General features: G+C 40.2%; 2 protein-coding genes across 5 annotated transcripts; one reads left to right on the forward strand and one right to left on the reverse strand.

Annotated features, from left to right (window-relative positions):
• The first annotated feature begins 438 nt into the window (after positions 1–438).
• On the forward strand, positions 439–3112 carry LOC146579518 (uncharacterized). Of its 3 annotated transcripts, none has more exons than XM_085269503.1 (4): positions 439–600; positions 1652–1707; positions 1805–2158; positions 2361–3112. In XM_085269503.1, the coding sequence occupies exons 2-4, from the start codon at positions 1659–1661 to the stop codon at positions 2522–2524; spliced, it is 567 nt and encodes a 188-aa protein (XP_085125629.1). In that variant the 5' UTR covers positions 439–600; positions 1652–1658; the 3' UTR covers positions 2525–3112. The 3 variants fall into 3 exon arrangements, with proteins under 3 accessions (XP_085125629.1, XP_085125630.1, XP_085125631.1); XM_085269504.1 differs by having other exon boundaries at positions 2364–3112; XM_085269505.1 differs by having other exon boundaries at positions 2326–2431.
• An 8961-nt stretch (positions 3113–12073) lies between these two features.
• Positions 12074–13776, reverse strand: LOC146579519 (uncharacterized). 2 transcript variants are annotated; one of them, XM_085269508.1, is made up of 4 exons: positions 13735–13776; positions 13669–13678; positions 13261–13620; positions 12074–13141 (listed from the first exon to the last, which is right to left on the reverse strand). In XM_085269508.1, the coding sequence occupies exons 1-4, from the start codon at positions 13774–13776 to the stop codon at positions 12879–12881; spliced, it is 675 nt and encodes a 224-aa protein (XP_085125634.1). In that variant the 3' UTR covers positions 12074–12878. The 2 variants fall into 2 exon arrangements, with proteins under 2 accessions (XP_085125634.1, XP_085125633.1); XM_085269507.1 differs by lacking the exon at positions 13669–13678 and having other exon boundaries at positions 13728–13776.
• Positions 13777–14731: the final 955 nt, after the last annotated feature.

Consider the following 14731-nt stretch of genomic DNA (forward strand, 5'->3'; position numbering starts at 1 on the left):
TCTTTCTGTGTGGAGTTTGCATGTTCTCCCTGTTTTTGCGTGGGTTCCCTCCGGGTACTCCGGCTTCCTCCCACGGTCCAAAGACATGCAGCTTGTGGGGATAGGTTAATTGGATAATCCAAATTGTCACTAGGTGTGAGTGTGAATGGTTGTCTGTCCCTGTGTGTTGGCTCTGCGACAGACTGGCGACCTGTCCAGGGTGTACCCTGCCTCTCGCCCTATGACAGCTGGGATAGGCTCCAGCGACCCTGAAAAGGATAAGCAAATGGATGGATGATGAGGGAGAAATTAAAATTTTGACCTTTGTGGAATCTGGTACGTCATCTGAATAGTTGACTTGTTGCCAACTTAAACAGAAGGCGGGGCTTCACTGCCTCAGGATTACTGAAGACCTGACACTACCTGACATAAGAGGAAACAGCAGGAGTACGCAGTTGATCTTTTACTATGCTTCTTTAACTCCTTCTTCATACTTCTCAGGATATAGATCTGTCCTCAGGATCTCTTTACTGTACCGGAGCTGAAGCATCAGCAGCGCCTTGATATCTGTGCGGCTCTAAGTCCAGGGTTGATTCTCAAAATCCGGTTTCCAAAGCAATTGTAAGTTAAACAGTGATATTTTCTGTGTTGTTTTTTCTTGCAGTCTATTTGTACCTTCAGCTTCTGCAGTGAAGGCTGCTGCGTTGGGTCTAAATTGGCTTTGTGTTTTGTGTGGACCACTAATTGAGATCCAGCTGACATTTATTGTTTTTCAACTACATTTTTGTACTTCTATCTTATTTTATCTTATGCTACTTTCTACTTCTAGTTCACTAAAACCTTTCTCTTTGTACTTCATATCATTGGCTTTCAACTTAAACCTAAATCTGTAAATATGTGAGTATGGATTTATGGTCTTAAGGCCACCAATGACCCCAGTCTAAAAGAGGACTCAGACCTCCCATGTTTGTGCAGTCTATGCCTATTTGTCCTAAATTCGGGTAACTGGTGTTTTAATTGTTTTTGAATTCACCTACAATGTTGTGCTGTATCTAATATTGCTGTTACTTGAATGTATCTGTTCCATTTCAGTCTGTTTCTTCTATGCTATTGTTTATGTTGTTACACATTTGTATTACATCTGCACTACAGTTCTCTGTTCACTGTTCTGAACAGAGAAACAATAACAGATGTCTGTTCTCTGTTCAAGTCCTTACAAATTCTCCTAATAACCAGTCCTGGAACGTGCAAGATTTTCCATCTGGCTCTAGTTAAAGTGGTTGAGAAAGGGAGACAGGAGATAACAATTTACTATTCCAACATATCTCTTAACAGCCCTTTCAGGAGACTATACATTCTAGGTGATGCCCTAAAATGCCCTATGAAATAGAAATTATGGAGTCACCTTTTGTTCTGTTTATATCTCTGCACGGCGGACAGGAATAAAGCTGTGACTGTTTTTAATGTCTTTAGCTCAAAAAAAAAAAGACCTTTTCTTACTTTTCCAAACATGCTGTGAGTAACTTAGTTGGTTCATTACATGTTTTTTTTTTTTTTTTTTATATCTTCAGTAACAGTAAATTGTTTTCTAGTGCTTGGGTTTCCTAACAGGATAATGAACAAGATCAACAGTTGCAAGGAATGAATAAAATCAATCTGTCTCCTCTCACAGGGAGAAGATGATCTGCAGGATCCTGCTGCTCGTCATCCTCCCCTCATGTGTCTCTGGTTAGTTTACAGCTTCACTTTATGAACTCCAAATAAAGCTCAACAACAGATTTGTTCCAGTTCTCAGTGTGTCTGCTCCGATATATCTCCTCAACAGAATCATTGAATGCGACACAGACCTCCTATCATGCAGTGGAGAGTGGGACTGTCACCCTGGAGTGGACATTCAAAACTGCAACTAATACCCCCTCCAATTTTCTTTCCATCATCTGTGAAAAGGAAGATGATGATAAAGCCTCAGTCTTATATCATTTTCGTCACGGTGTTGAGGTGTCAGAGTCTCAGAATAAAAGGTTTTCAGGACGAGTCCAGAGTGACAAAGACGCCTTCAGAGAAGGACGAATCAGACTTCAACTGTCCAGACTCAGGACTGATGACTCGGGTCTGTACCTGTGTGAGGTGAGCACAGGTTATCACTTTCACGTTGAGAGCTGTCAACTCAATGTCACTGGTAAGTCAACAAAAGGTGAATTCATCTCATTTGATTTTTAGAAACCAACTAATAATATGTATGTGTATCAGTAGATCCTGTCAGTCGTCTTGCATATATATTTAGGCAGTGAAGCAAATAATTACTTTTACAACTACCATTAATGATAAAATTATTCTCTTTGACAGACTAATCACCTACATTTTTCTGTCCTTTGCACCAGCAGCTGTTCATTCCCAACACAAGAGATCAATTTGGAGTACCCAATCAGACAGATGGGAAAGAGCCACCCTCTACCCTTTTCTGGGACTGGTACCTCTACTGGTTGTGCTCTTCTCTGCCTGCAGACGCCATAATCGAGTCAGAAGGCATAAAGGTTTTATGTAGGTCTTCAATGATGTGCATACTTTTCTCTACACAACCAGCCAGACCGGTTTTCTCTACTCCTACTGTCTCTAAGTACTGAGAGAAACTAAAGTGCCTTGAGGTGACTTTTGCGACTTGGCGATACATAAATAAAACTGAACTGACCTAAACTGAAACCAGGACTAAGTGAACTCTCTTGGAGCCATTTCTAACAGCCTTAATTGTCAGAGCATTAGTCGAAAACTCAAGTGAGAAAACCTGAAGACAAACCACCCAAGAGTGTGAATGTTTCAAGTGTCAGGAAACGACTTTGTAATATGACATTCATGTTTTATGTTCATATTATTGTAAGTTTAAATGATGTAACTGCCATTTAATGATTTAAACTTCAGCATAACTTAACAATGAGCAGCCTCCTTCTTTAAAAACATTGTTGGGAGTGTGTGAGCTGAGAAACGCTGTCTGCAGGCTGCACAGTAACTGTAACTTGGCCGTGCGCGTGAATGTATGCAACATCTTTTCTGTTTTGTTTTGTTTTTGTCCTGTATGCCATGCAATGCTATTTATCAAAGTCAGTATTATATGCATTTTAAGATTCAGGAATTAATTAAAGACACTTCCAATCTTTCTGATTCCCATTAATTGAAGCATTTTGACAGCTATTTAGATGTTGTGTATCAAAGATCACTGTGACGAGAAAAACTTAATGAAGTGATTTGTGATGTTGTTGAGCTGAGTGACTGCACTGTTAAAAAAAAAAAATCTTTAAAAAACAGTAATATTCCGGCAGCTGGGGCGCCAAAATACTACATAACATAAATAACAGAAAATAACTTCCTCATAAAAATACGGTTATTCCCAGTAATGACAATACAGTTTGTTGCGCTAATTTTACATGGGATTCTGCCTTTTCCAAGTGCTTTTAGACATTACATTTTAACGTGATCAAACAATGAAATTACCTATAAGCAAGGTCAATGAATGTGGCAATATGAATCATAATACGTAAATGTACAGAAATATACAGTTAACAGTTGGTTTAAATAATAATGGATTGCATGCCCTGGGACAGACTGACAGAGGATAGGCTGCCATATCGTACCATTGGCCCCTCTGGACATCAACAGTAGGCGAAGAGTCTAGACCACAGACACAATACCAAGAGTGCCCGAGCCGGGGCTTGAACCTGCAACCTTCTGATTACAAGGTGAACTGCCAACTCTTGAGCCACAATGGCCCTAAATTTCAGTGATAATAATACTTATGTGATGTAACACAAGCTTATAGGAATCATGTTATATACTTTTCCATAGCACTACATTTGAATTCAAAAGTTCAATCTTTCAATCATGATACATTTGTGAATGTATTTTAACAATCTAAATATGCATATGTACAGACAGATACATTTAATAATCATGAAAATTATGTTTTATTACATTACAGTGATGTAATGTTAATTTACATTTGAAATGTGAAATCACAGTCTATTTACGTAACTTTAATGATATTCTAGAAGAACAGAACAAAACTGTAAAATGCACAGTAGAATACTTTTATATTAAGATTTTTTCCTACAGTGCAGCCATACCTTGTGGTTGTTAGTTCACATTCATTGGCCGATGCTTAGCGTCATGTTATTATGTGTCCCAACATCCAATGGCATGTCACATTGTTTTCATGGCCACACCCTCACCCCAGGTGCAGAGGCCTATTTCTGTTCAGGAATGTTGTGAACACTTTGAGATTTATATTAATTGCAATTCCCACCTCTACATTTATTTTTTAAAATATATAATTAGCACAGCGTGGCCGTGCAATGTTTTATATGTTTTTTTTAGTTTTTATTCCTATTAATTATATTTTCACTTGTTACCTCTGAATTATCGAATCAGACCTAGATGACATGAAACTTTCAGCAAAATTATAATTCAAATACTGCTTTAATTATTGATTATTCTCATTAATTTTTGATCATTTTATATTTAATGAACAGGCTTAGTGTCAGCTTTGCAACTGAAAGGCGTGGACACGATAGGTATTTGGGTTAGTGACCTGGTTGCCAAGGCTTTTGTAGGAATATGCCTTTAATCTCACAAATGTTTGTCATGACAGTTTGAATGACTCAGTTCTTTACTTATGTTTGAAATAAGATAAGATAAGATAAGATAAGATAAGATAAGATAAGATAAGATAAGATAAGACTTTATTGATCCCACAACGGGGAAATTTTTGCATCACCTCAGCTCAGGTACAGATATATGAAGGAAATACAAAAATACAATTAAGCTATCAATGAAAAAAAGTAAGATAATACACTATATACAATGGTAGCATACACAGTATGTGATTATGGATATAGTTGGAAATATGGAAGACATAAACTATATAGCTTGGAAGGTCATGGAAGGTCCATTATGCATGAAGTGGTGACCGTGGATGTTCACAGTGTCCAGTGACTTATGACATCGTGATTGAGGAGTTATAGAGTCTAACTGCTGTTGGGACGAATTATCTGCGAAAGCGCTCCTTCCTGCAGCGAGGGTGTTTCAGTCTCTGACTAAAGGAGCTGCTCAGCCCACTCACATACTCATGCAGTGGGTGATGTGGGTTGTTCATGATGGATGTCAGCTTTACTAACATCCTCCCCTCACCAACCACCTCCACAGACTCCAGGGGACATCCCAGCACGGAGCTAGACCTCCGCACCAGTTTGTCAATCCTGCTCCTGTCCCTGTCCGTGCACCCACTCTCCCAGCAGGCCACTGCATAGAAAAGGGCAGATGCTACCACAGTGTCATAGAATGTCCTTAACAGAGTCCTGCAGACTCCGAAGGACCTCAGTCTCCTCAGCAGGTGGAGTCGACTCTGGATGTCTGTATTTGTAGTCCAGTCCAGTTTATTGTTGAGGTGAACACCCAGGTACTCATAAGAGTCCACTATCTCAATGTCTTTCCCTTGGATGTTCACCGGTGTTGTAGGGGGTGACTTCCTCCTGAAGTCTATGATCATCTCCTTTGTCTTGCCGCGTTGATTTGGAGTACGTTGGTCTCACACCAGCCAACAAAGTCACTGATGACCCCCTGTATTCCTGATCATTCCCGTCTGATACGCATCCAATGATGGCTGTATCATCTGAGAACTTCTGTAGATGGCAATCGTCCGAATTATAACAGAAGTCTGAAGTGTAAAGGCTGAACAGGAAAGGTGAGAGAACCGTGCCCTGTGGTGCCCCCGTGCTGCAGATTACCACCTCGGACACACAGTCATGGAGCCTCACATACTGTGGTCTGTTGGTAAGGTAGTCGATGGTCCATGCAGTCAGCTGTTTGCCTACTCCGTCTCCCTCCAGCTTCCCTCTCAGTAGTGCGGGTTGGATGATGTTGAAAGCACTGGAGAAGTCAAAAAATATGATCCTCACAGTGCTCCCCGCCTGCTCTAGGGAGAGAGGGATCGGTGTACCAGGTAGATGACAGCGTCATCCACCCCAATTCCAGAACGGTAGGTGAACTGCAGGGGGTCCAACACTGAGCCCACCAGTGGCTGAAGGTGATGCAGGATGAGCCTTTCCATGGTCTTCATCAGATGAGAAGTCAAGGCAACAGGGCTGAAGTGGTTGGGCTCCCTGGGGTGTGCGATTTTTGGCACCGGAACCACACAGGAAGTCTTCCACAGTTCAGGAACCCTCTCCAGGCTCAGGCTCAGGTTGAAGATGTACAGGGCCACCTGACAGAGCTGGTCTGCACAGTCCCTGAGCACCAGTTAATGCCCAATTTAACGTGTGCTGTTCTCATTGTAAGATTGTGTGAAACTGAAACTCTCCTTTCCTTGGAATAAAAGGAGGAAATGTTGTCAGAGTTGGCTCGATCGCTGTGACACAGTAGTAAAACTGTCCTGTAACCCTTCACTCAGTCCACTACCAGCTTTTTAAGAGCTCATCCCATTTCTGATCCAAGTATTATTACCAGTGTTTTATTAAAATCAAGCACAACTGAATTGTTTCAGGTTTTTAGTCACATACACTATAGACTGCTGTGTAGAATATTCTCCATATGTGAATGGTGTGTGAGATCTTCATTTGAATGAAAATTGAATTTAAGTAACTTGTTTTCTATAACGGCTTAAGAGTCAGGTTACCAGGGTGCACCCAGAATCGAGAACTGAGAACTAACACTCGGCCAAGTCTCTATATTAGCAGTTTAATGTGTTTTTATTTTATTTTATTTATTTATTTAGTTTCATTTTTAAAAAAATGTAAAATTTTTGTTTCCACAGTTGTGTAAAATGCCCAAAACCTGTGGTTGTCAAACCTATGGTTTGGTTTACAAAAGCCAGTTGGTTCTTTCCAGTTAAATTCCTCTCTATGGGTCTTATTTAAACACACCACTGTGCTCCTATAGTTGAACCTATTGGTCCGTTAATATAATCTATTCAAGAATTCTCCTTATTGTGTTACAAACTGATTCTTTGGCAGCAGAAACAGTTAAGAAACTTCCTGAAAATGTAGTGGAAAACCACTGAACAGTGAGTTAACTGTGGCATATAACAAATTCAGATTAATCTGATGCAGGTTTATCTATCTCTGTCAGCCTTCAAAATGCAAACCAAAACTGTTGAGCATGTCTGTTGAATCCAAAAAAGCAGCAGCTCCTTCCATGCTCACTTCATGTCCTTCTAAGTTGTCTTTTTGACAGTCAAGCGACATAACAGCTGTTTCTACGCCCAGTGTCTCAAGACTGCATACCTTTAACAATGTATAGGATAAAACAGCTATCCATAAATGCTAAACATACATGAAACTATAAAAGTTGAGAATGATTCTTTTGTGTTCTGACTTTGCTTCTGCTGCTTTTATTTATGCTTGGGATACACTGATAAACATTAAAGGTTCAATGGAGAGCTACTGTGACAGCTGGGACAGCTACAGAAAAACTTTCCCTCCTCCTTTTGTGTGTTCCTCAACTAAGTGCGTGCTACTTTGCACAACCCACCGGGACTCCCGCCCCCACGAGACTGAAAAGGGGAACTAGAGCTGTAGTCCAGGTGAAACTGAGAAGGTACCGGAGGTTAGCTTCCTGGCTGTGGGGAGACTCCCGGTGCCAGTTCCTCTCCTGACATTTGGTGTTGATGTGACCCAGGCCTCATGGCTCAAAAGCAGTATCCTCACCCTGTGTTCATCATCTGTTTTATTGTACCTGCATTATAATCAATCTGGTCCTATTTGGCCTTTTAACCCTTTAAGACCTACCATAGAACCAAGTCCGCCAGAGCTTATATTATATTTTTACATGCTGTGGAGCCATTTTTGGGAGCATTTCAAGTTGCTATACATCAATACAACCATTCCAGCCTAAATTTTAATAATATGTATGCATTAAGTGCATAGTAATTACATAAATTGCAAAAAAGTGCAATAAACTACAAAAAAATTGAAAATCGTTTTTGTTTTTTTAACATATATTTCTAGTTAGAGAAATTTAAGAGGCTTATCACTCAAAACTGTAAATACAAAAAAGTTGCACAAAATAGTTTCCCACCACAGGAAATTTATTTTGAGTGTCTTCATAGTTTTATTTTTGAAATACACCAATTTTTATACACTGCAGGAAAAACAAAAATAAATATTATAGTGCAAATTTGCAAAAAAGCTGCATATGCATCAAAATAAACTATTTCCAGCAGTGCAATATGAGTCCTAAGCATCCCAGAAGCGACACAGAAAGTCATAAAGTCAAACATAACTTTTACAAGCACCAGTATAGGCCCTGAGGCCCTGATGGTAAAAAACTACATTTCCGCAAAAATGACGTCACTTCTGGTTTCGGGCAGTTCATGGCGGACATGCAATAGTTTGTGCTGACGTCTATTCCAACGTAGGAAGTGTTATGAACAGCTGATCAGATCAGCAAAGTGTGTTTCTGGAATATTATATTTTTGTTGCTGCAAGTATATATGTATCTGTATTTATATATGTGCGTGTATATATAATATTCTGCTCACGTTGTGCTCCCTTACCTGTTGTAACTTCTTTCGGTGCTGTGCTTTTGGAAACTGAATTTCCCAGAGGAACCCACCTGAGGGATTAATAAAGTTTTATCTTATCTTATCTTATCTTATCTTATCTTATCTTATCTTATCTTATCTTATCTTATCTTATCTTATCTTATCTTATCTTATCTTATCTTAAGCAGGCTCTTTTCATAATATGCCACCACTCTGGTCTTAACGTAAACATTTAGGATAAGTATGTATAAAAAAGCAAATGGGCTTCGTATTTTATCAGTTTTGCATGCATTTTGGATTTGTTCAGTTCACACACAGGAGGCCCTGTAGGGCTGGGGTGCATTGTGTGACGGACTAACAATACTAGCAATTGGGACAAGTAATGTCACCTCTCTGGTGGAGAAGTTATTGCATTTTGAGGTTGCAAGGTACCGGCTAGATATAGTCAGGCTCACCGCAATCCATAATTTGGGCTCTGGAACCAGTATCCTGGAGAGGGGCTGGACTCTATCTCAGTCTGGAGTTGCAAGACTGAGACAGAGTCCAGGTACTGGAGTGAGAGGCGGTGGGCTGGGGCGGGTATCCTAGTATCCCCTTGGCTTGCTGTCTGTACGTTGGGGTTTCTCCTAGTGGATGAGAGGTTTTGTTTCCTTGGCTTCAGGTTGGGGAATGGGTCTGTGGTTATGCGCCAAGTAGAGGTTTAAAGTACTCAGTCTTGTTGGAGTTCCCGTTGGGGTGCTGGAGGGTGCTCCGCCTAGGGACTGTGTTGTCCTACTGGCCGACTTCAATGCTCATGTGGGCAACAGCAGTGAGACCTGGAGGGGTGTGATTGGGAGGAACGGCCTCGTGCAAACCACAGTTTGGCCATGACGAGCACCATGTTTGAACATAAGTTTGGCCATAACTGCACATGGGAGTGTGTGGGAGGTGCTTGGAGAGGCCATGAAAAAGACTTTTGGACTGCCTCAAAGAGAGGTAGTGATGCTGCACTGGTCCCTCAAGCTAAGTGTTAAAAAGAAGCTCTCAATTTACCAGTCAATCTACGCCCCTACCCTCACGTATGGTCACGAGCTGTGGACAATGACCAAAAGAACGAGATCGTGAAGGGTGGCTGGCCTCTCCCTTAGAGATAGCGTAAGAAGTTCGGCCATCTGGGAGGGGCTCAGAGTAGAGCCGCTGCTCTTCCGAATAGAAAGGAACCAGTTGAGATGGTTTGGGCATCTGACAAGGATGCCTCCCGGGGTGGATGAGGTATTCTGGGTATGTCCCACCGGGAGGAGACCTGTTTGTGTTATTCACTCTGTCATTCATATTCTGTTGTGTGTCCCCACAAACCACTTTTCACAAACAGAACTCTTGCATCCTTTTTATTTCCTTGGTGGAAGCTAAGTACTCTAACTGCTCTTCACAGCGATTTTTATTGTCCTGAATGTACTCAGTTTTACAAGCTTCTATTACTAGTCTTTTTAAAGTTGTCTGTAAAAGTTAACAATAAATACCATTTTAGTTGTCATCATTGTGCTTGTGACTTACCATGTGAGGCAGCTTGCTAAGTTTACCGCCATTCTGGCCGACAATTCCAAGACCATTTGGTGATGGATCTTTTCTATTAAAAAAAAAGTATGACGATTTTTTTGGTCTAAATGTAAAGTTAACAAAACTGACAACTTAAGACAAATCTTTTTTACCTTCTGTGTTGTAATCTTTAAAATTTTCATAAATTTGAAATTTCACTACAACGTCAGGAGTTTGTTATGAGGTGTTGCAAAGTTCAGTACAGTTCAGTTGTATTTATACAGCGCCAAATCACAACAACAGTTGCTTCAATGTGCTGTATAGTATAATAAAATAATACAAAGTGAGCTCACACTCAACTAAACCCCCTTTGAGCATGTACTTTGTCACAATGGAAATGTAAAACTCCCTTTAAAGTAGTGATGTGACGTTCTGTATCGAGGCTTCGAAGCTTGTGTCGAGTAATGGAGGGGGCGTTTCCGCGATGTGCGTATCGAGGCTTGCTTCATTTATGGGAGGAGCTGAAAATGATGACGTCTGAAGCCTCGCTGCCTGGCTGTACCACGTGACTGGTTCATGAAGTGGTTCGAACTTTGCCGTGAGATATGACAGCGATATAAACCCCTCAGACTTCATTCAAAATGTAGGTGTTTGATGGAGAGTTGCGGTTAGTGAGAGTTTGGAGACAGTTTGGAGGTTTATGAGAGTGAGGAGAGAAAGTCAGGAGAGAATGGAGCCAGCTAAGAAGAGGAGGATGTCCTCCCCTGTGTGGGAACATTTTGATCCTATTCCTCCCAACAAGGTATGTAAATTTCTACAGAAGATGTATTTTCATAATACTGATGGTGCAATACAATTTATGTTAAGCAGCTTTACTTTTGTACAAGGTGAAGTGTTTGCTATGTGCCAGGGAGCTGGGATATAACAACAACACCTCATCCATGCTTAGGCACTACAGAGCTTTGCATGAGAATAAGGGAACACCGATTGTGGAGCAAGACCAGGTGAGCCATCAAATGCAATGATAATATAGGATGCAGTAATGTTACTAAATTATATAACAATATTATACAACTGTTATAAGTTACGTGTGTGATATTTATATTTGTGCTTTGTCTTTATTGTCTTTCCTCAGGAGAAGAATCTCAAATAGATGAAGACCTGGTCAGCATGGTGATTGAGGACTCCCAGCCATTTAGCATTGTGGAGGACAAAGGATTCAAAAGATTTGTTAAATCATTAAATCCTAGCTATGCTCTCCCCACTAAAGGTTATAAAAGCAGTGAAAATTTAGTTTTTACTGAATAGAATATGGGCAGGACTGACGCCTCAGTGTGTAGCTGTCCATACCTCAACGTTACAAGAGCACAACCACTGTCCATACCCCAACCACACCTCACCTCACAGTAAATGATTATTTCCATTTTAAGCATTTCCAAATGATCATTTTCCATACTGCCAGTATAAATATACACAGTATACTGCCATCAATACAATATAGATGTTTTACACACTCCTTTTGTTGTTGACATTTACAGGCTGTGTGCAAAAGGCCACACTCTTCAAATTCATGCCAACTAATATTTTTACGTCCAGTAGGTGTCCTACTAGAGCAAATGAAGCTTCAAGAAGCTTTGCGCTGGGGTGAACCAATTGGATGAAAAGCTTCAGTGCTTCATGAAGCTTCATCTGCCCATCACTACTTTAAAGTGGGAGAAACCTTCTGCAGAACCAGGCTCAGGGAGGGGCAGTCATCTGCCACAACTGGCTGACAACAACTATAACCAGTTAGAACCAGTTCAAAACCAGTTAAAGTGGTTCTCCAGAGGCCTGGTAATGAACTAATCATGTGATTCAGGTGTGTTGACCCAGGGTGAGATCTAAAACCTGCAGGACACCGGCCCTCAAAACCTGGAGTTCAACACCCCTGATTTATGTAAACAACTGCAGCTGTTCCCATCATGCCGCAGTGTTTTTCGACAGAAAGTGTCACCACCATTGTTTGTGTTGTTGATCAAAAAGATCGATCATTTTATTTTATGAAAGCAGAGACAGAAGCTGATAGCAGAAAAACTCAGCAGAATCAAGTGTTAGATTTTCAGTGCTGAGAGAGAAAAAGTCATTTCAACGCCAACTAAATATTCTTTAAGTAGAATAATGTTACGATTAAGAGTTGGCGTAAACAACTTTGTTGCTTTATATGTACACATTCAGTGTTTTATATATTTTAAATAATTATCAAACTCCTGTCCTTCTTGTAATACACCTTGTAAAGTAATAGTACCAAACATGTTAGATTACACTTGGTATTATAGACCTCTTTAAGATCTTCTGACCCTTTGATAAAATGATTTGGACACACACATATACAGAAGAATCATAACTTCTTTCATATAAATAAGGACTTGTTTACAATATATACACATAAACATTAACTTTAGAAAAAGTAAATTCTACCTATGGTGATCCATAGTCAAATTATTAGGAGTTCACTGTAACACTTAGAATTCTTTTAACAACTTGAGTTCAGGCACATTTTAACCAGTAATAATTTATAACAGCTGATGGGAGAACAACAAGTGATTTCAATCACTCTGGATGCTAATGGACAAAAATTAAAGATTCCTCATACCATATCTAACAAAAACAAATGTTAGAACCAAAAGAGGAAGGAAATATTATTAATGATATACGTGACAAGAGCTTTGAATGTTTCCATCAGTGTTTTTGATGATGGCTGCAGACTGCAGACAGTGTTTCTCAGCTCTCACTGAGGTTGATGCTCCCACAAATCTTCCACTGCAGACCCAGCTGTTAACATGACAATCTTTGGAGTTCAGGGAAGTCATGTCCACACTCAGAAGATGATGGACGTGGCTTCTAATGAAGCAGCAAGGTGAGTGGCATCTGAATTATTCAAGTTGACTACTGCTTCACTGCATTCGCTGCCTAGGCGGTGACTGTTTAGATTTAGGTTATGTTTTCGTTTTATGATTTTATAACAGAGTTTGATCAATAAAGCTGCTGCTGGCAGTATAAGTAAAGGATACAGGTTGAGCCATCCTCGACTCTCTGGTTGTGTGTTCACTGTTGGACTTGGACGTTTGGGGTCATCCGAAGCTAACAAAAAGGACACAAGATGCATTTCTTTAATGTGAATAGTTAGTCTACATATCAACCAAAGTAAATTATCCCAAGGTTCAGGTCAAATTTGATACTCATTCCACTAAAAAACTTACCACTGATGCTGAGTCTACATCTGGCTGAGCCAAAGCCATAATCTGTGTTCAGTTCACACAGGTACAGACCCGAGTCATCAGTCCTGAGTCTAAACAGTTGAAGTCTGATTCGTCCTTCTCTGAGGGCGTCTTTGTCACTCTCAACTCGTCCTGAAAACTTTTCATCCTGAGACTCTGACACCTCAACACCTTCTTGAACACGATACAGGACTGAATCTGTACGCTCAGTTATCAGTTCACAGAGGACGTTGAGAGTTTTGGTGGGTCTGTCAGGTTTGGTGGTGAACGTCCACTCCAGTGTGATGTTGTGGTTCTCCTCTGCCTGATAGCAGGTCTGTGTCACATTGACTACAAATGATCCTGTTGAGGAGACAGAGAGGGAAAGAGAGGAGCAGACACACTGAGAACTGGAACAAATCTGTTGTTGAGCATTATTTGGAGTTCATAAAGTGAAGCTGTAAACTAACCAGAGACACATGAGGTGAGGATGATGAGTAGCAGGATCCTGCAGATCATCTTCTCCCTGTGAGAGGAGACAGAGCAAGAAAGAAAATCTACAGTCTGACTCAAGACATCACTCATGACAATATCTGATCTGGTTTATGATCCTGATTGGAAAAAACATGATAGTATCCTCTAAAAAAAGAAAGCTCACTTAAGTTTATCATGTTTCTATTTATTTAATTTTTTTAGAATTCCCGTACATCATGCTTTTAAACTACAATCAAGAAACATACTGAGCCTACCAAATACTACACCAGCAAGAGCTGCTATGCAATGGAAACATATGCCATGTAGAACAGTTTGAGTGGAATTTGTAGGAGATAAGAAATTTCACCAACTGAATTGTTGCAACGATGGGATCTTATTACAGAAGCTCTTTAGAACAAACCATTGTTTCACAAATGCTTTTAAAGGCAGACTCTATGGCTAGATGCTTGATTTCATATACGTGTGACTTAAGGGTTGAAAAACTTTTGAGTGGCGTCTTTCAGTGTTAAAGAGATATGATGATTACTTCCAAAACCTGCCCTATATAGACTCATCCGGTTGAAAGTCAGTGTCCTCATTAGCCAGGGTTATATGACTGATCCAGAAGCACTACACTTATGTTAACCAAATAACTGATTTGGATTTTAGTTGGAGTAACAAATCAGCAGTGGTGGTGTTCAACTTTTTTATTGCTAAACCAGACTTAATTTCATATATAGTTATAGAAGCCTAAGATAGGTGTTTAGCTGAGGAAGTACAGTTGCCTGGACCCCCACTAATGCTGCTGACTAACACCCCCACCTTCATTCATCCAGTCACATGTGAAATTTTCAGGGTGACAGATTGAAAAACATATGAGTCACAAAGTCACTCTGTTTTGGATAAGCTACCGTGAATGGAGTTTAATATTTTGTCAACACAACAGCATCAAATTTTATTTGAAAAAAAAAAAGAAAAAGAAAAACCATTAGGATGTGAC

Source organism: Mchenga conophoros, linkage group LG3 (assembly GCF_057382185.1).
Source record: "Mchenga conophoros isolate Kocher_MC1m ecotype Shallow Benthic linkage group LG3, M_conophoros_male_GT1.1, whole genome shotgun sequence".
Taxonomy (NCBI): Eukaryota; Metazoa; Chordata; class Actinopteri; order Cichliformes; family Cichlidae; genus Mchenga; species Mchenga conophoros.